This window comes from Centroberyx affinis, unplaced genomic scaffold (genome assembly GCF_046629955.1).
Source record: "Centroberyx affinis isolate AG114_WGS23_722 - 3 ecotype Tasmania unplaced genomic scaffold, CSIRO-AGI_Caff_v1 ptg004236l_1, whole genome shotgun sequence".
Lineage (NCBI taxonomy): Eukaryota > Metazoa > Chordata > Actinopteri > Beryciformes > Berycidae > Centroberyx > Centroberyx affinis.
Genome location: NW_027281975.1, coordinates 29,949 through 51,936, shown reverse-complemented (window position 1 = coordinate 51,936; position 21,988 = coordinate 29,949). Strand labels below are relative to the sequence as shown.

General features: G+C 46.7%; 1 protein-coding gene across 2 annotated transcripts in view; it reads left to right on the top strand.

Annotated features, from left to right (window-relative positions):
* The window catches only part of iqsec1b (IQ motif and Sec7 domain ArfGEF 1b), a 100,983-nt gene extending 79,742 nt beyond the window's left edge, over positions 1-21,241 (top strand). Inside the window, exons 1-14 of one of the 2 annotated variants that reach the window (XM_071543136.1) lie at positions 1,035-1,126; positions 6,925-7,204; positions 9,270-10,531; positions 11,327-11,488; positions 12,636-12,758; positions 14,122-14,288; positions 14,805-14,944; positions 15,747-15,776; positions 16,088-16,213; positions 16,317-16,416; positions 16,546-16,707; positions 16,956-17,132; positions 18,614-18,663; positions 20,669-21,241. In XM_071543136.1, coding sequence (XP_071399237.1) covers positions 1,062-1,126; positions 6,925-7,204; positions 9,270-10,531; positions 11,327-11,488; positions 12,636-12,758; positions 14,122-14,288; positions 14,805-14,944; positions 15,747-15,776; positions 16,088-16,213; positions 16,317-16,416; positions 16,546-16,707; positions 16,956-17,132; positions 18,614-18,663; positions 20,669-21,241 — 3,417 coding nt within the window. In that variant the 5' untranslated portion in view covers positions 1,035-1,061. Of the gene's footprint in view, positions 1-1,034; positions 1,127-6,924; positions 7,205-9,269; positions 10,532-11,326; positions 11,489-12,635; positions 12,759-14,121; positions 14,289-14,804; positions 14,945-15,746; positions 15,777-16,087; positions 16,214-16,316; positions 16,417-16,545; positions 16,708-16,955; positions 17,133-18,613; positions 18,664-20,668 lie in introns of those variants that run through there. The other variant, XM_071543138.1, reaches the window with a different exon arrangement.
* Positions 21,242-21,988: the final 747 nt, after the last annotated feature.

Sequence of the window (21,988 nt, the reverse complement as noted above, 5' to 3'; positions counted from 1 at the left end):
ACAGTGCAGGATCAGCCATTTTGCAAATGACCTGTGACTTACAGTCATGGGAGGATCTCTCCAGCCAAACCACCCCTATTAGCAAAGTTATCACAGTGCTTTACGCTCCACGGTTGCCTTGGTTCGATAGCATCTTGGCCCCAGTGGACACACACCCGTTGTTTGGTTAATGATGTCATCATACGGAAATGCAGAGGCCCCTCACCATTCGCTTTTTGGGCCGAGGCAAGGGAATGGGCAGGGTAAAATCACTGTAAATATCAGCCCAGAGATGGGAGGAGATCTGAGTCAAACCTTTCCTATTAACATGCCTGTTTGTTTAGCTTGGCCGATTCAACTGCAGCTGTTACTCGTTCAGAATTGTCTGTTAGAGCTTCAAAGAGCAACTGATGGTATCATTCTAAGCAGATTTTTGGAGGCTTTTCATCAGTACAGATGTAGAAGTGAATAAGTGGTGCAGCTATACTCTATGTGCGTATGTCTGCCACATGAAGCTGAGGGTTAACATCTCTGGCCGGTGGTGCCACTGAGCCTAATCTGTCTTGCGGGAGCGGGGTGTTGGGCCGAGGTAAAGCTCACATTACTGCAGTAGTACCTCCAGAGCCATAGGGAACAGCAGCTGAAGTGGTATATACAGGGGTTTCCCCAGGCTTGATCCTTTGCCACTCAGATCCTCTCGCTATTAATAACACAGCCGTTTTGATGCTATCTCCCACAGAGCACGCTCTCTCCCCTCTTCCCACTTGTTCCTCGTTGCCCCTGCCCCGCTTTAGACCCTCCTCATCTGCGGGGCATCGGCGCTCCCGCTGCCACACGACCCAGTTTCCCCCCGGAGGAATTCCCTCCCTCTTCCTGAGCTTCCCGCCGCGGCGAACGCCCCTCCTCGCAAGGCTCCGAGGGAAGGCCAGAGCTGGAGAGGTGTCCGAGGAGAGGAGAGCAAAGCATTTCACTGTTCATTTGAACGCGGTGCGGATAGGCTGGGGAAGCTCCGTTTAGCCCAGGGGATGGAGTGACCGAGAGCAGGGTAACGATGGGTCTGGTTTAGGGGCTCAGAGGGCAACATGTGGTGTCTACACTGTGCCTCTGACAGGAGTCAGTCCTTACTTGAGCTGGAGTCGGACAGCTGGTAAGCACAACCTTTGTGTGAGTGTGTATACCTGTATGTGTATGCGTGTATATGTGGATACACACCTAATAGTTGCCTCATGTTTTACACATGGGACTAGTCTATGCTTTGGGTCTGAATTTGTCTCTTGATGCGGGTTGTACATTTCACTAATGGCCGGTCCTTTATTTAGAGACCGCTGCCAGACTCAACAAAGATCAATTGAGAAAGGACTTATTATCCAACTAAATTGCTGCTGCCCTTTTATTGGATGAATTTGAATTGGATGAAAGCCTTTAATACATTGGGGGTTGAGCCAGGCCAGAGCTGCTGATCAAATTCAAAAGGAGCACACTTTGTGTAAATAATGTGTGCTTTATTTGGGATGCCACTGAGTTTCCTGCTCCATCGATGAGCCAGTAGTTGATTTTTCCCGGTGCGTGCCAAGCATGTCAATGCAGCTCAGTCACATTTTACTGCTCTTTCTCCAATGCCCTCGTATTTAATCAACTTAAGTTTGAAAGACTCAGTCACTCGTGAAAAATGTTCACTGTGGATACATACAGCAAAACTAAGAAAAGCAATAGAGGCGAGTTGTGTGTGTGTGTGTGTGTGTGTGTGTGTGTGTGTGTGGATCAGTTTGTTATCTCGCTGACGCATGGCAGCTCAGTGTAATTAATTCATCATCGTGGAGTGACACAGTGAGAAGAGGCTCCTCTTGAGGAAGCCACTCAGCATCACAGGGAGGGAGTCTCCAGAGGAGGCGCTGACACCAGAGCTGTCCTCGCGTCACCTCCACCGCCTCACCTTCCACCAGAAACACATTATTAAAATTCCATCAGGCAGCAATTTATGCGCTGTCATGGGATGCGACGGTACCTTCTGCGCTTTTATGTATAAATTGTTCTCTTTCAAAGGAATAGATAGCTATGATCTCCTAAGAGGCTGGGTGAGGTGCGCACATTTTCTGTGGCTTTCATCACCATAAGGAGCTGCTGATACCAGTTTTAAGACTTTAGGTTGTTAAGCTGCACTAGGCAATTTCGTACGTTGGCAGCCCCGGATGGCAGCGAGAGGTGACTGTTTGAAATTTAAGAACTTCAAAACCCGGAAATCCTGTAAGGTGATGTCAGTAAAGTGCACACAGCACACTCCTGTTTACCAACGCAGCCGGTCTGTGATGCTTTATACCAAAGGACACCAAAGGGACGAGAGAGGCAAAAAAAGTGAGCTTTCTCTGGACGGGGCGCTGCTCACTGGTGTTTGGGAGTTTTTGATTTGTCACTTCCAGTGGGCAGACAAGATTTCCTGCCGGTGACCGTACCGACACTAGAAATTAACTTGGGCAAATGGGGCGAATCTACAGGGTCTCCATTAGTGGGGGTGGGAGGCGCTTCACTGTTGCAGCCTCACTTCGTCATGTAAGCTGATACATAACACGGGTGTATTTCTACATAAATACCGTACCTAATGCGGCTTTAACTGGCTTTTTCTTCATGTGCATGAGTGTGCAGACCACCCTCTGTTTGCCATCACAGAAAACATTTTGCTTCACTACCTCACATTATGCCTATGCCTTTCAAGCGCGTCGACATGAGACGTTATCTCTTCACCCATTGAAATCACATACTGGCAACAGCTGGTTACTACAACTGTGTCTCTCTTTGAAACAAAAGATGCACAAAAAAATATCCATCTCAACAAGTCGAGTATAGTATATAGTATTGAGCCTTAAAATAGTATTTTTCCTCAAACAAGTGATATAAATCTGTCTTGATTTCATTTGTTTCCAATGCAAAACTTGTCATTTTCTTCATACTATTGGAGTGATTGTCTTTGTTCTGCCTTGTTTCATGATATTATTGGCACTTGTTTCTGGAAGATTCCTGCAACAAGTGAAATTGCGTTGGAAACAAGTGGAGTTATCTCACCCCATTGGCAGAATTTTTCACTCGTTTTAAGAAAAAAATGAGGGTAAATGACTTGCAAAGATGGACATTTGTGGCAGTGTGGCAGACACTGCCACAAATGCTGTTTGAACTTGAACAGCCCCCAGGAAACGACTTCCATTTTGCTTGATAGGAGTCATTCATGCAGTACAAGTACTTCATTTCAGAGTTCCCGGTAAGCCATTGTGGTTTGCTATCTGCCACTGATCTGTGTCTTTACACGGGAAAACGTCAATGGAGGCAGTGTGCGTATGAAGGGCAGGACTCCCGAAACACTCCTTTCCTTTTAGATCCTTCTAAACTGAACTCTGAACAGCTGCTGCTCCGAGAGGAGTGTGACAAAAAAAGGAGACCGACACCTGTTCTCCGCTAATATGCCGATGACATTTCACTTAACATTACATTAGAGGAGGGCAACCCCGTCCTTTCACATAGGTGTCTAGCCTGCCATCCCTCTATCCATCTGAGGATGAAAGACACACCGACTCCCAGCTGGCCCGGAAGGAGGTTCCCGCTGCCTTGACATATTCTAATAACCACGGACTCCGACCATCTTATTCCTCCTCCTCTGCCCTTTTTATCCATTTTGTCTCTACTTTTAAATGGGATTCTTTTTTTTTTTGAGAAGGTTATTAATTTTAATGAGACTGGATGAATGCTTGGCACAGGCTGTATAAGTCTCCCAGTTAGGCGACGGGTCTGACCAAAGTCATCTCTCTCTATCGCTCTCTCGCTCTCCCTCTAGTCTGAGGGAATTGGATCAGTAACGCTTTCACTGCTGGGGTGACTCAACCTCTGTGCCGCGGGGAAGAAGACTGGGCTCATGCATATTGAGATATAAAGTGCCTTGTCTATTCCACAATGAATGCATGTCCTCAGCTGCCTTTCCCTGTTTAGATGAAGCTGTCTGTCTTTATCGGGGAGTTGTAACGTTTTCGAAATACATTGTGTAGCTCCTTTTTTGTGTTACTAAGAAGGGAGCCTCTTGGTTCAGTAACCTTGATGCCACAGCACCAGCGAACACATGGGGAAATGAACAATAGCAAGTGGAAAGCATGCGTGAAGTGCCACCGTGCTTCCGCTTTAAACACCTAGAGGCATCTGCCTGCTCCGGTGGAGAGCCGAATACCGCATTTCAAGCACACTAAGCCTCTCTTCCATCTAAACAAATGAATATTTCCAATTAGACATCCTTCACCGGCGCAGCCGCATTGCAGCCCACCCTTCAGTCTAATTAAAGCACACTCTCTTTCTAATTAGATTTGTTTCACTTTAGAATTCAAAGTGCTGTGAGGAATGCATGGGGAGGAGGATGAAGGTGCAGGGAAGGTTGTCAGGATGAGCACGCATCCCCATCTATTTGTGGAGTGTCCTGCTCGGAGAGAGAGGCCATTTTGTCTAATGTGAGATGGGATTGCATGCCAGACGACCCCCACCTGCCTCAGTGTGACTTGGCAGAAAGGACAGGTGAGGGAACGGGCTGCACTGGACAGTTAGCTATCATACAGTTTGGATTATACTATCAAGGTCCTCTTCGTTCTCCCCAAAATTGGAAACACAGCTTCCTTTGCATTGATATTTTCCAGTGCTCACTGGAAAGCTCCTGTGCATGACAATGGTTTAGCCTGAAAGTAAGCCGGTTCTAACGCCACACACTGCTGGTCTGTTCGAACGGGATTATAGCAGGCACTTTATCCACGCCGTTCATTACTGTTCATTTCACCTTGCATGCATTTAGTGGCTTTGAGCCTCAGCAGAAGCTGTTGGTGGACATAAAATCTCTTTCCCATTAAACGTTTTATTTCAGCCTTTATTATCTAACCTTGACACATTCTCACACAGGGAGACGGGTATTTGACAAGGCTGTGCAGCGATAGATGTTTCAGGATGGATGTCCTTATTCTGTGCGTTCTCACGTCATCCATCAATTGGGCAGATTTCGGATCGAGCCTGTGTACCGGCTGATAGAAATGTACTAGCTGTCTGCAGAGGGGTATGACAAATCTAAACAAAATTAAGTGGTATTGGCCATTATTTTGCCAAAACATTACTTTATGGTAGAAAAGCTCACCTCTTAACCACAGACTCACTGTCACCCCACTACTGGCTTTGTTTATGTTTCGATAAATTGAAGACATTTTTTGCTCTCAGATTGATTGACTGTGCTGTTGATACAAGGTCAGACGGTAGACTGGCGACAGTATGCAAGCACATGTATTGGGGGGCTGTAAAAGTTAGATATACATTACTAACGTTTGCAAACAGCATGAAATAGACCTGTGTTTTGAATTATGATGGTTTATGAAAGTTGCAATATGCTTGTTTCCAACATTAAGTCAAACTCTTCAAAAGTGGGAGTAAAAATTATATAGCCAAATAAATTCTGGGTTGGATCTTTAACAGCCCTCTTTGAGTATTTTTGTTTGTCCCTGGGACACCCTGTAATATTAACTTATGGGTTTTCCTCTACTTTATGATGATGGCACTGTAAGCTATAGCTGTGCATAAGCTATGAAGGAACTACTGTGTGCCTCACACTCTATAAATCACCACCCAGACAATGTTTGGTATCCAACTTTACAATACCCTGTAGATTATACAATTTAGTCCATTCCTCACTGGTACAATCACTGTCACTCTGGTCTTTTAACAGAATGATTATCAGTACACATGCTATTATATGCAAAGGAACTGTTTTCATGGAAGTTGGGTCTCTTGTCTATTTAGACTCGTTTTTAAGTGAGAAGTATAGAAAATCTACTTCTTGACCACAAACTAACCTTGATAACGGAGGATAGTGATTCTGACTCGCCTGAGTGGTCAAGTGTCTTTTTTAGTGTCCTTTTGGCTCTGAGCAGTTACTGAAGCAATGTGCAGTTCCATGCAGGATTCACATCTGTCACTGGGAGGTTACTGACTTTGACTGTCAGGTCAAGTCAATTTGACTGTGTGCCCAAAACGTCTGTTTAATATGGAGACGTTCATATGCTTTTTAGTTTTGGACATATTCGGATGTCTTCTATATCCTCACCTCAAGAATTCTTCTCTGCTGAGCTAGGTGCTAATGCATTTAATTAAAATGCCCATATTTAATATCAATTCTAATGTTCTTGTACTGCTGTCAAGTTCAGACTCAGTATGAAGAAATAGGCTTAGCTTCTCACTGTCAGGGCTTCTGCCTCTAGAGCTGGACAGCTCCTTATTTCACAAATTCAGAAAGCAATCAGATCAGGTTCCTGCCTTTTCTTCCAGTGAAAAGGCTTTGATTTCTCAAAGTAAGTAGTTATCGAGCTGTCTCCAAGCACCAAAGCACAGTGCACTTTAACCCTCTCCACTAATCACAATAGCCAAAGAGACGTGGAGGAAGTGAACAGACCTGTGGTCGACATTCAGCTGTTAGTCTGGTGTGGCATGGCCAGTTGCTCAACACCACTGTTTGTGCCTGTTTGGATAGGTAGGGGTCGTTTTTGATCTTAATATTCAAGGCACAGCCTCATGTGCTGTAATCTCTTGATGTGTGTTTTTCACTGAAGGGTTTAGATCCTGATAGTGTACTTGTGATTTCATTGTTTGGTGTGCCTTTTTTTGGTTGTTTGCTATGCATAATTCAGTTCTTTCATAGACCGTTTTAATTTCTTCCATTTAAGATATACTACTACAATCTTATAGCTGCTTGAGGTATTTGTTATGCATTCAGAAGGAGACTCAGACTGCTGCTACAAATTCTCTCACTCATATTTATATCCTGGTATCAAAGTTCACTTCCATTTGCTACGTGCTTCATTCTGAGCTCTACTGTGTGTGCCTTCAGTAAAATGGCAGCGCAAACTAACCCAGATCCTATGTTGTGTGTGTCCTTGTGTGTTGCAGTGTGGAAGGTGATGCTCCAGGCAGCGAGGTGGGCCCCTCTGTGGACACCATCGGTGGATACAGTTGCGGTCCAGTGAGCCGCAGCGGCGGGCTCGGCCCCGACCACCTGGACAGCCAGCTCTACGGACACATCGTGCTGCCCGGCCAGCAGCGGCCCCGCCGGCCCAAACTCCAGCACTCCCAGTCCATCCTCCGCAAGCAGGCCGAGGAGGAGGCCATCAAGCGCTCCCGCTCGCTGTCCGAGAGCTATGAGCTCTCCTCAGACCTCCAGGACAAGCAGGTGAGGGGGAGGACGACGATGCATTCCCCTTGTAAAATAGGGCTTCCAGGTCACATAGTACACCCTCTGGCAGCCATATCGGAGGTCCTCAGCTCTTGGGCAACAGGCTGTGAACAGCTGGTTGTGTTTCCAAGTGTATGACTTCATCATCTCAACGCAATTGAATACACGTGGTTAATTTCTGTGCTGTTTTTGCTGGGCAATTGATCATTTTGTCATTGATAAATCCACTCGATTTTGTGTTTAGATAGTGTCAGCTTGTTAGCTACCAAATCGTAGCATCTGTTTAACTAACTAGAACTGTCTAGGGGCTAGTTAGCACTCACCAGTGGAAGCAAAAACTCAAATGAGTCAAAAATGTAATAACCCTGTTAATGTGATAAATTGCAGGATCATTTGATAACGTCTTCAGACTTCCATTGTAATAATTAAAAAATGTTAATCCCTTATGATAATAATTGCCGGTCAGGGTAATAATGTTTTACATGGCAAGGAAAACATTTACAATATGAGGTTTTATCACATTTTTATTACGTTATCCAGCAGCTATTACATTATAAGATAAGATAAGATAAGATAAAACTTTATTGTCCGTTCACACAAAAATTTGTCTTGCATCGCATGCTCCAACAATCATCAACACATAAAAAGAATCTGACATCTGACATAAAAAGACATCTGACATAAAAAGCTGTCATGCACACGCATACATATACATTATCCGTCACTACAAGCTGGTATCAGGTTGGCTGCCCCGGGCTATAGGGCTCCTTAAAGATGGCAGACAAATGTTAGTCATAAAGTGCAGCCTAGCTTGGCCTTCTGGTTATATAAGACGTGTCTGTGTAGAAGGTAGACCGGCCCTCCTGTTGAGCTGTCACAGTGCTACCTGCTGGGAGTGAGATTCACCGCTGTGGTTCATATTCCTCCTGGCGAGCTTGAGTCCACTCGCCTCCCTGGCCCTCCCATGGCGCTGGAAAACGTGATTAGTGATGTAATATACCGTGAGTATAGAGGTGGATAACTAGTTCAGTGTGTGAAGCCACAGGGCTCAGAGAGGGAGCAAATGCAATACAGCATTGGACACTTTTCTAATTTTATGTATGTCACTTTTACTGTAATGATCTGTTTCTCAGCCATTTCAATTTTGATAATTCTACATTTAAGTAATATCCTCCTAATTTTGATTCCGCTCATGTATGGTCATTTTCATCCTTCTTTTAATGAAGGATACTTAATGGTGCAGTGTCCTACATTAATCGCTGAATATTTTTTAATATTTCAATATATAATTTGTGGTCTCTTTTCTTGTGAGCTTATGTTTTTAGATATTTCACTCAGAGCAAAGATTCATCATTATTTGGCCCATTAGCGGTTTATCAGTCAAATTGGGTTCTCATCAATGACTTTATTCACCATTATCCATCGTCTTTGGGGGTCTATTTGAGTATAATGAACCTTAATCCCAATTACTTTTAAATGGCATCATCTCTCTACTCCTCTTGAGTTTTTCAAGCCATGACAAAAATAGATGAGTCTGCTGCTCCACTCCTCATTCCACCTAACCTAATCCTTAGTCACTGAATGTGTTTCCTAGGTAATTGTCTTTCTTTTTTTAGCCCGGTGAAAATAGCCAGCCGTTTTTTCTAGGCCAAGAGTTAACTAATAATTCTGTTCATTTTGTGCCATCCTCTGTGCCCTCACCTTGAATTTCATACCTTGAACCATTGTCATGTTCCCTCTGCCCTCCATTAACTATAATCCTCTGAACCTTTGAACTGTTTTTGAGAAAATCAGTCTTTGTCTCTCCGGTTAAAAGAACATCCATCTTCGTTTGCTGTAAACAATTCAATTTTCTCTCCCTCAACCCCCTCGTGTACAGTTAGATATGCTGTGTATCATTCCGCATTTCACAGAGTATCACCAGTTGTCCCATTACAGGGAACATTTGCAAGGATTGGATTGCCATGTGAGCACAGCTAAGGGACTATTTGCATTTACACAAACTGCTCCCAGTGTTTCTAAGAGGCATTTAGGTCATCAACTTTTTTTTCTCTTCCCGCAGGTGGAGATGCTAGAGCGTAAATATGGTGGGCGTTTCATAACCCGGCATGCAGCCCGCACCATCCAGACAGCCTTCCGCCAGTACCAGATGAACAAGAACTTTGAGCGTCTTAGGAGTTCTATGTCTGAGAACCGTATGTCCAGACGGATCGTCCTATCCAATATGAGAATGCAGTTTTCCTTTGAAGGACCTGAAAAAGTCCACAGCTCCTACTTCGAGGGAAAGCAGGTGTCGCTAACAGACGACGGCACCAAAATCGGCGCACTGGTGCAGTCGGAGTGCGGCGGGGACATGGGCGTACCGGCCAAGTCCCCCGCAGCGCAGACCGACTTCACAGACGCTATCACGGAACTAGAAGATGCCTTCTCCAGGCAGGTCAAGTCTCTGGCCGAGTCCATAGATGACGCTCTGAACTGTCGCAGCCTGCATGGCGAAGACAGCCAGCCAGAGCCAGCTAGAGGCCACCCGGATATGGAGAGGGAGGTCAGCTACCAGGTCAAACCCTCCCACAGCACCTCAGAACACCGCAAACTGGACGAGATGACGGCCTCTTACAGCGATGTCACCCTTTACATCGATGAGGAGGAGCTGTCGCCTCCCCTGCCCCTGACTCAGTCTGTAGACCGGCCCTCCAGCACAGAATCGGACTTACGTCTGCGCTCCCTCAACTCCTCCCAGGACTACTGGTCCCTGGCTCACAAGGACGACAAGGGGGACACGGACACCAGCTGCCGCAGCACGCCGTCTCTGGAGTGCCAGGAGCAGCGTCTGCGGGTAGACCACCTACCCTTGCTGACCATCGAGCCCCCCAGCGACAGCTCGGTGGAGCTGAGCGACCGCTCTGACCGCAGCTCCTTGAAGAGACAGAACGCCTACGACCGGAGCATCGGCAATCAGCAGGGCAGCCCCAAACACATCGGCCACAGCTTGCCGCCCCGGGGGCCTTCCAGGGACGAGGAAGCCACCCGCCATCGGCCGCGACAACTGGAGGCCCACCTGGCCATCAACGGCACCGCGAACCGGCAGAGCAAGTCGGAGTCGGACTTCTCCGACGGGGACAACGACAGCATCAACAGCACGTCCAACTCCAACGACACCATCAACTGCAGCTCCGAGTCGTCGTCCAGAGACAGCCTGCGAGAGCAGACGCTCAGCAAGCAGACGTACCACAAAGAGACTCGCAACAGCTGGGACTCACCGGCGTTCAGCAACGATATCATCCGCAAGAGGCACTACCGCATCGGCCTGAACCTCTTCAACAAGTACGTACACTTCAGTGCCATGAGATCCAATCACACACTCTCCATCCAGGCCAAGACAGAATCTGATGCATTACCTGGCCCTTCTGAAGTACGCTAAAGATGAGCCACGATCAGTTTCCGCGATCACTAGTGCGTAAAAGACTTGAAAAGATGGAGGACATAATTGTTGTTCCTCTCCATTACACACAACATACCCCATTAGAATACATAGACACAATCACAGTTTAATGATTAAAAGGTTCTAAATAAGATCCTTTATCAGCACATTAATTACAATTCAGAGATTTTTAATTTTTTTTGCTTAATAACCCAAACTGAAAAACTTAAGTAGGATAAATATGCTGTGATGGCGATTGAAACGTGAGCATCTGCTTGTTTTATTTAAGGTGCAAACAAGCCTGCAAATCTATTCTGCTCCACTTTGTTTTGCCTTCAACCGAGGATTCAACTGAGCCTGTGTGATTCTGTTTAATCATAGATGATTGTGGATTTGGTTTCTTTCAGAGCCGACCATTAAGTTCCCTTTAATCATTTGTGATCAACACCGCGGAGAAAAACAGCTCCCTCGCCCCCACTCTCAGCCTTCATCCCATTCCACCATCTCCCTCACTCTGTCCCTCCCTCCCTAAATCCTGTCCCTCATCTGACACACATTTGGCCAGGGGCACAAGTGCAGTGGGATAATCACAGATTTGGATTGCCTCCTCTCTCCCTCCCTTCTCTCTCTCTCTCTCTCTCTCTCTCTCTCTCTCTCTCTCTCTCTCTCTCCCCCCTTGCCCTCTACCGTGTCTCCAGGAAACCAGAAAAAGGCATCCAGTATCTGATCGAGCGAAGCTTCGTTCCAGACACTCCGGTGGGTGTGGCCCACTTCCTGCTCCAGAGGAAGGGCTTGAGTAGGCAGATGATCGGCGAGTTCCTGGGTAACAGGCAGAAACAGTTCAACAGAGATGTCCTCGAGTGAGTTTCCATCGGCTCATTTCTGCTCATTTGCATGCGCAGAGGCACCGTGTTATTGCAACCCTAAAAATGCCGAGCCTCTGTCAAACAGGCTTTCGATTTAACTTGCCATCTGTGCCAGTACACAGTAGTTTATTTACATTTGCCTCTCAAGACAATGCAAATCAGAGGCACTTCTTCCACGCGTAAGTGTGTTAGAGTGAAATATTCATGACCATTTTGTTCCAGTTAGGGTTGCCAGTTTGTGATCCACACTCGTTCAAATAGACTTTTCCAGTTTCTGAGTACTACATAATGACTCAAGTGCCATCGAGGAATTACACAGAAATAGTATTCATTGAGGGAATCTATACGTGACTGTCTATGGAAGTGCTTCAGACAGTCCATCTGTCATTCAAACACATGGGCTGTATTTATAGATTCTTCAATCCTTTTTAAAGAAAAGGGAAGTCAGAAGGACCTATAGTGGTTTTTTACATCGTTAAAATAGCTCTTCTAGTTTCTACTCGGGACTTGACAGACTCGTCTGAAACAGTGAGTCAAACGCTTCCGCTTTAAGCAGCCTCGCACCAGCAGAGCCCATTGAGATGCAGCGGAGGATAAGGCCAGGAGCGGTCCGTGAGTGTCAGTTTGACAGGGATATCTAAAGGGCTCCTCGAGAAAACGTCTATAAATCCTGACGTGCGAGATCTCATCTGCTCTGGAGAGCGGAGTCACTATCCACACATTAAAGTCATTTCCGCTCAACTGAAACCCGCGTCTGTTGATTTCTAATGAGACATGCAGCCTTTTTAACGATTAAGTTATTCCTGTTAGTTGGGATCATTCATTGATGTGCGTGTGTGTGTGTGTGTGTGTGTGTTCACAGGTGTACACAGTGGATATCCAACTCTACACACCCTTTCAAATATCTATCTTTTTATTGCCTCAAGGCCTGAAATGACAACCTATTAAATAAGGCATTTTCATTTTTATTTGGATACATTAACCAGCAATAGAACATTTTGAAAGGGATAGGGAGACTTTTGATATCCACTGCATGTATTAGTGTGTTTGCTTTTGTGAGAGCACGAACTGCAGTTGCTGTTGTGCGGCTGACTGCCTATTTTCCCCACTGACCGCTGAGTGACGGTGTGTTTTTCACCAGCTGTGTGGTGGATGAAATGGACTTCTCAGCTATGGAGCTGGATGAGGCGCTCAGGAAATTCCAGGCCCACATCAGAGTCCAGGGAGAAGCGCAGAAGGTGGAGCGGCTCATAGAGGCCTACAGGTGAGAGACACACTTACACGACATGAACAGACTGTGAAAAAGATTAGGGTGGTCACACACTACACAACCCATGAACTGTAGTTTTTTCAACTCTCATTGGCTGTTGCCGGTCTCCGTTCAGATTTGAGTGGTTGAGCAGCTCATGATGAAGGAGAATGTTAAAAGTTGTCCATAATAAAAAAAAAAAAAAATGTTTGAAATGATCATGTCCTGATTGGAGTGGGGGCGGAGGGGAAAGTGTCCTCAATCCTCAACCCTCGTGCTACAAAATCATCTATGCTGACTGTTCCAAACTAGTGCACTGGTATTGGTATATTCAGCCCAAAAGTCATGTAGTTTGTCCCCAGCCTAAAGGAATAAACTGACTTTTTTGCAAATAGGCTCTTAGATCAACTTCGATCAACTTATGATTATATGACAGGACGATTCGGGTTTGCCTGTCTAGTTTGTCTAGTATTTATTTAGTGCACAATGCACCATGTATGATTAGTGGATAGTACAAGCTAGCTTTGCATCATCTCAAAAGCACCATAACTCACTAAATACTGAAAACAGAAGTGAAACACCTTCTAGTTTTCCATGCTGCACTGGTAAGTTGATCACAGACGTTACGTATTCCTTTAACTCTATCATACATGCGTGGTATAATTTCCACAGGGCAAAACCATTTCACACCCAGACACTGATTTTGTTCAGCAGGATCACAGCAGAAAGAAATCTTCAGAAAATTAGTTTCAAAAGTAGAGCAAACCCCTTCAGGGCCTCGGACGGACGCTGTTTGTCCCTCATTTATTTTCTCTCCTGCAATCCTACAGTAGAAAGGTGCTCTCATGCCCACAGAGAATTTCGCTTCGATCAGCACTCAGCAAGGACGTCTCGGCCTCAGTAAACACCGCAGTGACTGTTGCATCGGGGAGATAACAATAACTGATCATCTGACACTAGCCTACAGCCCAGCCCAGATATAATCATGGACTCGCTATATGGTGACTCAGAAAGCCATTAAATGGCCGGTCTGATGGCCTCAGGCTGTATTGGCGGTCCTCACCGCTATGCTCATTGTTCCCTCGCCTTGGGGATGAGAGGCATCATCTTAATGACCACAGCGCAGATAGTGGAAAGCACAATATCAATATTGATACTCCTGCCCATGAGTGGAACTAATCACTCATAGGAAAGGTTATTGATTTTTTTCGCTTTGAAGGAAAGTCTTCATCCTGGTGCTTTGTTCGTGGTTTAATGACCTACCATCTGTCTCTCAGGCTCACTCAGACCTGAAGTTAGGCCCGTGTTCCAGGATGCCCATATTTTTTCTTCTACCTTCAAGTTAATTTCCTCTCTGTCCAATGTTCCTCTCCCACAGCCAGCGCTACTGTATTTGCAACCCCGGCGTGGTGCGACAGTTCCGGAACCCCGACACCATCTTCATCCTGGCCTTCGCCATCATCCTCCTCAACACCGACATGTACAGCCCCAACGTCAAGCCCGAGCGGAAGATGAAGCTGGAGGACTTTGTCAAGAACCTTCGAGGTAATCGGTGCTCCCTCGCTGCCTCGCGAACTCAAGCCGCTGTCACAGGACCAATATTCTCCGCTGAGTTGTTACTGTGCAGCTCCAAGCATAAACACGGGCCCTTATCTCAAATTGAGTTTTGTGCATGCATTTTGCCTTGATTAATGGCCATGTCAATAAGGTATTTATGTTTTGTAAGCCATGGCTAAGCAAGCATTGCAGTGGAGGCAAAGTACTGTTTAAGTTGCCCTCAACAGATTTTGAGGGTATTAGCTGGGGCTTCGCGGCATGGCTAACTCATTTCTCTGCCTATTGGAGTGTCAGTAATTAAAGTACAGCATTGAGTGGAGGAGGAAAATTTGTCCTCGGAGACCGCTGAAGGACATTTCTGTCTGCGCTGTGAGATATATTTGCAGTGAAGCAGCATGTCAGTGGATTCATGGGTTCATCAACTCTCATAAATTTGCGCATTAATCATTAATCTCTCCCGCTCCCTCACTCTCTCTCTCTCTGTCTTCTCGAACACTTCCTCAGGAGTGGATGACGGGGAGGACATCCCCAGGGAGATGCTGATAGGGATATACGAGCGGATTCGGAAGCGAGAGCTCAAGACCAACGAGGACCACGTGTCCCAGGTTCAGAAAGTGGAAAAACTCATTGTGGGGAAAAAGCCGGTAAGTTTGAATTTGACATTTACTGCGACCACTTCTACCTTCGCCTCCACTCAGGAGCCAAATCTGCCAGGAGGGCAAATTACCCAATGTGCGTCTGAGCTGTCAGACGGAGCCACTGGTTTATTCATGGCCAACATTGTCCGAATACGTTAAAAAAAAATCAACAAGCATCCTTTGCCAGAACAGACCTTCTTTACCGTGTGACACATCCAATTCCTCACGGCCAGAGACCTTCACGCTGAATGACTTTAATGTGTCTATAGTCCTAACAGCCGGGTGAAAAAAAATGCTGGCTGACGCTCTCTGTAATAATAAATGGGATTATCTGGTCCAGACTCGATCAGCCAGGCACCCAGAGAAAAGTAGATGCTCTCGAAGGTGTTTACTTGAGACCCCACCCCCCCATCCCCACCCCTCTGTCCCGCGATTCCCCTTCTCATCGCACTCACTCCCCCTTCTGTGACACAAGAGTCAGCAGAAGCCCGGGGGGACCTTGACAGGTTCATCCTCAGCAAGGTTAACACAAAGTGGAAACACAACACACACACACACACACACACACAGAGTGACAGAAAGAAGAAGGGGTTATAATCTCTGCGAAGGACACATAAATGTTTGTTCTGTGGCCCATAAACCTTGTTTTCTTTTCTTTTTTTCATTCACACCTTATTTATTGTTCAGCACTACATGGGACGTCTATTTTCCTTCATGTATCATGAATTGAAAAGTTGCACTATTTCCCCCATGTGTTCACGGATAATCCCTCTAATATGCGTCTCTGTATGTATCCCTCACTCCACAGATTGGCTCTTTGCACCACGGTCTGGGCTGTGTAAGTATTAGTCTTTCTGTCTGTTGGGAGTTCCATTAAAATTCAGTGCGCTTAACTGTATGTCATGAGGACTTATAGAAAATGTTAAAGTGCTCTTTGCATATCCCATTGACTACGTCTCGGTGGTATTTGAGAAATACCCAGAGACTTTCTGGAACAGATTCAGACGTTGAGGATTGTGTAAAGTTATATTTTTGGCAGATTGTACTTTGAAAGCCCGCCTGTGAGCCGCCTGGGAGGCAGCAGGAGTCCCAGTCAGAAATGCTGCTGTTTTATTTAGAGTGTATGTCAAGGGTGTTTTGTGCATGCAGGTACTCTCCCTACCCCACCGGAGACTGGTATGTTACTGCAGGCTTTTTGAAGTGCCCGACCCCAACAAACCACAGAAGCTGGGACTGCACCAAAGGGAGATCTTCCTCTTTAATGACCTGCTAGTGGTATGGCAACCGCGCTTCTTCCAGGACATTGAGATTATGGACTTAAATATGCTACTGGAAGAGACTAAAATACAGTATGTCCTATGTTTTTATTTCCCCATAGGTTACGAAGATTTTCCAGAAGAAGAAGAACTCTGTTACGTACAGCTTCCGGCAGTCATTCTCACTGTACGGCATGCAAGTGCTGCTCTTTGAAAATCAGTGTAAGTCCCTTGGAGATGTTTGGTGTGGGCTAGTCCATCTTAATCATGGCAATCATACTACCTTACCTTACTTGACTTATCTATTGTGTGCAGTGGGTAAAGTACAGTGTTGATATTATCACTCCTCAGATTATCCAAATGGAGTCCGTCTAACGTCAGCCATCCCCGGAGCTGACATCAAAGTCCTCATCAATTTCAATGCACCCAACCCCCAGGACCGCAAAAAGTTCACGGATGATCTGCGAGAATCTATCGCTGAAGTCCAGGAGATGGAGAAGTACCGGATAGAGTGTGAGCACAGTTTTTCCTTTTATGTTCTTCTCTGGAGGTCTTAGTATTAGCTAAAAGTAGCGATTCCATCCTTTAAACAGACTGTATATTCTTATGTCACTTCCAATGATGTAATAGTTCACCGAAATGCCCAATGTTACAAAAGCGTACGCGAGAACTCATTGACTCGTTCACCTTGATGTGTATGTGTACTGTGTACGTGGATGTGTGGATCAATGTCACCTTTTGTGTGTGTGTCCTCTGCACAGCTGAGCTAGAGAAGCAGAAGGGGGTGGTGAGGCCCAGCATGTCCCAGAGTTCTGGGCTAAAGAAGGAGGCGGGCAACGGCAACCTGAACCGCGCCAGCCTGGACGACAGCTACGCCATCGGAGAGGGCTTGAAGAGGAGCGCCCTCAGCAGCTCCCTGCGCGACCTCTCCGACGCAGGTGAGATCAGAGGTTGCCGTGGTAACCTAGCATCCCGCGTCTCCAAATAGGATGTCTTAGACTTAGGTCTCATCCTCCCTTCTAGACAAAGTAGATTGTGTACCCAAGCTGGATGCTGGCATGATACTATTCACTCCTCTTGGACCGGGTGTTAATCCATGTACTTGTGCACTGAGAATAAGCTTGAGTTCCTGTTGCACAGTTGTGTTTTGGGTTGTAGCCACTGCAGGTAACCTGCCAATTCAGAGTCTGGCCCTTGGTTAACACATCCTCTGTGCTAAAGGAGCCATTAAGCCACTGAAAGAAGGGTGACTCAGAGTAGGCAGCAGGAGATAGTGATGGATGTGTTTACTAATGGGCCCAGGTGTAATTTACTTGAGGCTATCAACTAATAATCCCGCGTCACTGGCGTGGGAGGAGGCAGCACTATGTAGGTCACTGTGATCGATTTGAGCGTCTTAGCGGTAAGAGGAATTAATGTTGTATTGTTGATTCAGGCAGGGCCTCTAGAGTCGCCTGCACACTGCCCAGCTGCTCTGCACAAACACATTCAGTGACCTAAACACCGGGTTCAGACTAGTAAGGCAACATAGGAGAGTGAATTGAGCCTTATTTTTTGAGCTATTTTTTGAACGAGAGTCCCTTGATGACACATTCTTGTGACAGTCATAATAGTAACTGCTGTTACGGCGAAAATCTCATTAACTAGGTAGAAATCATTTATTTGTTCTGATTATTTGCTACCACTTCATAATCCAATATGACTTTGAGCAGCAAGAACAGAGATATTGCTCTGCTTTTTTCCCCCCATAATATTATGAAGCAGCATTGCAGACATTAGTTGACTATCTCTGTGAATACGTCCACCCATTGCCATTACTCTCATCAACAGCAGGGCCTCATGGTCATTCCCGGGCGTTTCCGTTTCGTCTGTGTCGTGGTATGCTTTCAGCTTGGCAGCGTTTATGCCTGTATGAGCGTTCCAGCGCTCAGTTGTGAGCTGTCTCTCTTCCTTTAGGAGCTGTTTGAACATCACACTATGGCACCAAGATGAAACTTACTAGAGTTGGCAGGTTGACTTTGGTTCAGGGGAAAGGTACACCATGCTACTCTAGCGTCCTCTGCCCTTCACGCAGCCAGATTGCGAGGCTGTTTTTTTCCGATGGGAAGGTCTCGTGCCAGCTGTGCCAGACACATACAGTACAGTAGTCTCCAAGCTTGAGTTATCCTAGTGGTTGACCTCCTGGTGGAGTAGCAATAGCGCCGACCTGCTTCTCCCTTTCTCCCCCCTAGTCCCTGATCGCTTCCCTTCCGATCCCCCGGCATACTGCAAGTCTGCCGCTAGCTAGTCGTGAGCTACCTTCGTCCCCCTAGGGTGCTAGAGCCTAGACGCTAGACAGGAGGGACGTTGTGTACACCTCCACGTATCAACCATGCGTGTTGAGACCTGTCTAATCTGTCATATTACATGTCCTGGGCAGGCAAGCGTGGGAGACGCAGCAGTGCAGGATCACTAGACAGCAATATGGAAGTAAGTAGGACGCAACTGATGTCGAGCTGTCCTCTCACTTTATGTTGATGTTGTTCGCTCTGAAAACACAATTCTCTGTTGTTGTTTTTTTGCACTCCTTTGTTTCTTTGTAGTTTGACAAGCTTATTTTGTTTTGGTGGTGTTTTTTGTGGCGAGCGCCTTGCCTGTCTGGGTCACTGTGCATGCATGGGGTTGAAGGGGAATGGTCTGCTGTGGCTCACCCATGTTAACCCTTCTCATGTACACAGCATGACTAACTCACACCAGGGCTGCTCGGGGGTTGATGGTAGACTTTCCCCTTTTTCGTCCTCCTTTATTTTGAAAGATTTTTTTTTGCCATTTCCCGAATTCCGTCCTTTGTTCACTCGAAGCGGACCTGGCCGCGCTTCGTCAGCTGCAGCTCCCGCATGTTCATACAGTTTGGAGTGACTGAGTCTAAACACACTGCTTCCAACCTGAAGTCCGACCCCACCCCACCCCCGTCTCTCCTTATCCTTACGCTGATGTCTCCCTTAACCAGCAGTGTACTGCAGCAAGAGAATCCATGCCACAGAGGAGCCGATATTATAGCTGTGGAAAGCCACTCAAAGCCATTCATTATCAGTCTTGCAAGCCAGACAGTCTCTGTGACCAAGTCGCAGGATCATCTGGCATGTGAGGCTAGTTCATTCATCAGTACTCAACATGAAAAATTAGGCCCCATGTTTCCGCCAACAGCACCTACCCACAGTGCAAAGATAAACAACCTGTGCTCCACATTGATTTGGGCCACAAAGCATAGGTTAGAGTGCTTTTTTTTGTTATTTACCAACCCATATTAGACTGCTCTATCAGTTTAGTCAAAGACAATGTCTAATGCTTTATGAAAACAGGCGAGCATATCATAACGAAGACCTAAAACTCTGCGTCTTGGGAATTTGCTGAAAGTCATCTGTGAATAGTTTAGTGTCTGCTCAAAAGTTTGCATGTCATGCATGGCTGAAAGATCTGCTTTTTTTTTCTTTAACACACAAGCGCTGTTTTGATTGTCCTGTATTTGATCTTGTTATTCTGTGCGTTACTGTGCTTTTGTTTAAGTTGATGTAGTCCTTCTAAAGGTTTTCATATGGAGGTATTAAGTAATTTAGAGAACAACAATATCGCAGTTAAGGGGCAGATATACTTACAACAAACTCGAAATTGAGAGTCGAAAACGGCGGCGTATACAAATTTGCATAAGCTCGCTGCAGCTTCGTATTGTTCGTTTATTTACACTCCACACCGGTGGGGACGCATGATGATTAAAGAGGAAACTGTAACCTAGTGAAACGACGGAAAGGACGGTGACAGAAAATCAGAACAATAAAAATAATGGCCGCAGTGAAAGAGCGACAAAGGCATACGAGGATTTAGAAGCCATTTGATTGGTCAAAAAGGTGCAAAAATCTTCTAACAAGCTCAGCCAGCCGAGCCTATAAACCATTTGTTTTGAAAGAGTTGAGTCTTCCTCAAGGCCACACAGCCAATCACGTGATATTTTATACCAGCTGCAGGGGTTCTGCAGTGCGAAGAATTCAGCTGAAGCCAATGCGACACTGTTTTTTCCAACATGTCCTTTTGTCTGTGCAAAATTGATAGAATTCATCTCCGCAGGTTAAGCACACCGTGGCCTTTAACTGCTGTGTCCCACTCCACATGTCGTGTCTTGGCATATATTAGCTTTAGCAAAATGCTCCTGGATAGCTTGACAATACAATGCCTGGTCTCTACTGCACAATATTCTCTAAACATACATGTGTAGATTAATATAGTGTAACACGTGCCAAATCGTTACCGAAGAGACTTAAAGCTTACTGGTCGGAAGATAGACTGGGAGTAGAACTGCAACTAAACAATGTTCCAAAAGCACAGTAGGCCTATTTCTGTTACACACAGCAAGAGTGCACCTTTTCCTCTTCTTCTGCTGTAGAAAGCACACACTGTCTGCTGTGTGTCTGTTGTGATCTCACCGTCCTTTCCTCTGCAGGGGTCCATCATTAGCAGCCCCCACATGCGGCGGAGACCCCCCTCCAGCCGGGACTGCCCGACGCGCCACAGCGGCCAGTCCCTGCCCAACTCCTCCTCGCTCCTGGGCTCCCTGTTCGGCACCAAGCGGGTGAAGTCGCCCAGCCCCACCCCGCAGCCGCAGCACCCCACCCTCATCTCCCACACCCCGCACCCGGCCAACCTGCACCACACGGCCCGCTCGGAGACGGAGACGGCGGCGCAGATGCACCCGCACCACGGCCAGTTCTGCCACATGGGCCAGAACCCGCCGCCCTACCACCACCACCACCACTACCACCCGCCGGCCCACATGCAGCACCCGCCGCACCAGTACCACCCGCCCTCCTCGCACGCCGGCCAGCAGCCGGCCTACCCGCCGCACGGCCCCCACGCGCCGGCGCCGCACGGCCACCCGCCGCACCCCGCCGGCCACCCGCCCCACCCCGCCGGCCACCCGCCGCACGGCCCCCACCACCACGGCCCGCCGCCGGCCCCGTCCCCGGCCCCCAGCGGCACCAAGCCCAAACACAGCGGCATCAGCACGGTGGTGTGAGGGCCCCCCCCGCGCCGGACGACTGGACTTTCGTTTTCCGAGGCTCTCGAGTCGACGAGAGGGTCGCGCCGCGTCCGCCGGCCTGCTCCTCCTGCGGGGGGAGTCAGGGGGGACGTGCAGCCAGACTAGATCCTGTGCCTCCTCTGCATTTTTTCTTGTTACGATCGTCACATCGGGGCGAGTTTATTCCAAAACAGACTCATTTCCTTTTCGGTTGGCTCGTTTTTGGTTCGGGACTTGTTTGGCAAGTCGCGTCTGTCCGCTTAGTGAGAGCGACAGACGGCAGAGCAAGAGCATGCACAAAGACCACAACTACTGTTTTTCCTTAACAAATTAACGGGACATCTTGACGAATACGATCAAATATCTTGCTTACTAGTGTTTTGCAGAAGAAGTAAATAGTAAATCTTGACATGAACGTGATCTCATCTAGTGCGAGGGTGGTTTGGCTGGAAGCGGCCTGAACAGCAGGCAGAGTGGCCCACAGACAGACAGACAGACAGACAGACAGGCAGTTGGCTTCAGCAGTTAGCTGTGCGAGTATTTAATGTAGCGGTAGCTCACAGTACACTGTGATATCTCTGTTAGCGGTCATAAATGTGCCAATTATTGAAGCATTTACTAATTTAGTCTCAAAAAATTTTGCTTTATGTATATCGTGCATATAGTATTTTGTAAAATAATGATAATATTATCACCCATTATTATTATTATTACAGAACAAAATAACAGTCTATGGCATCAATT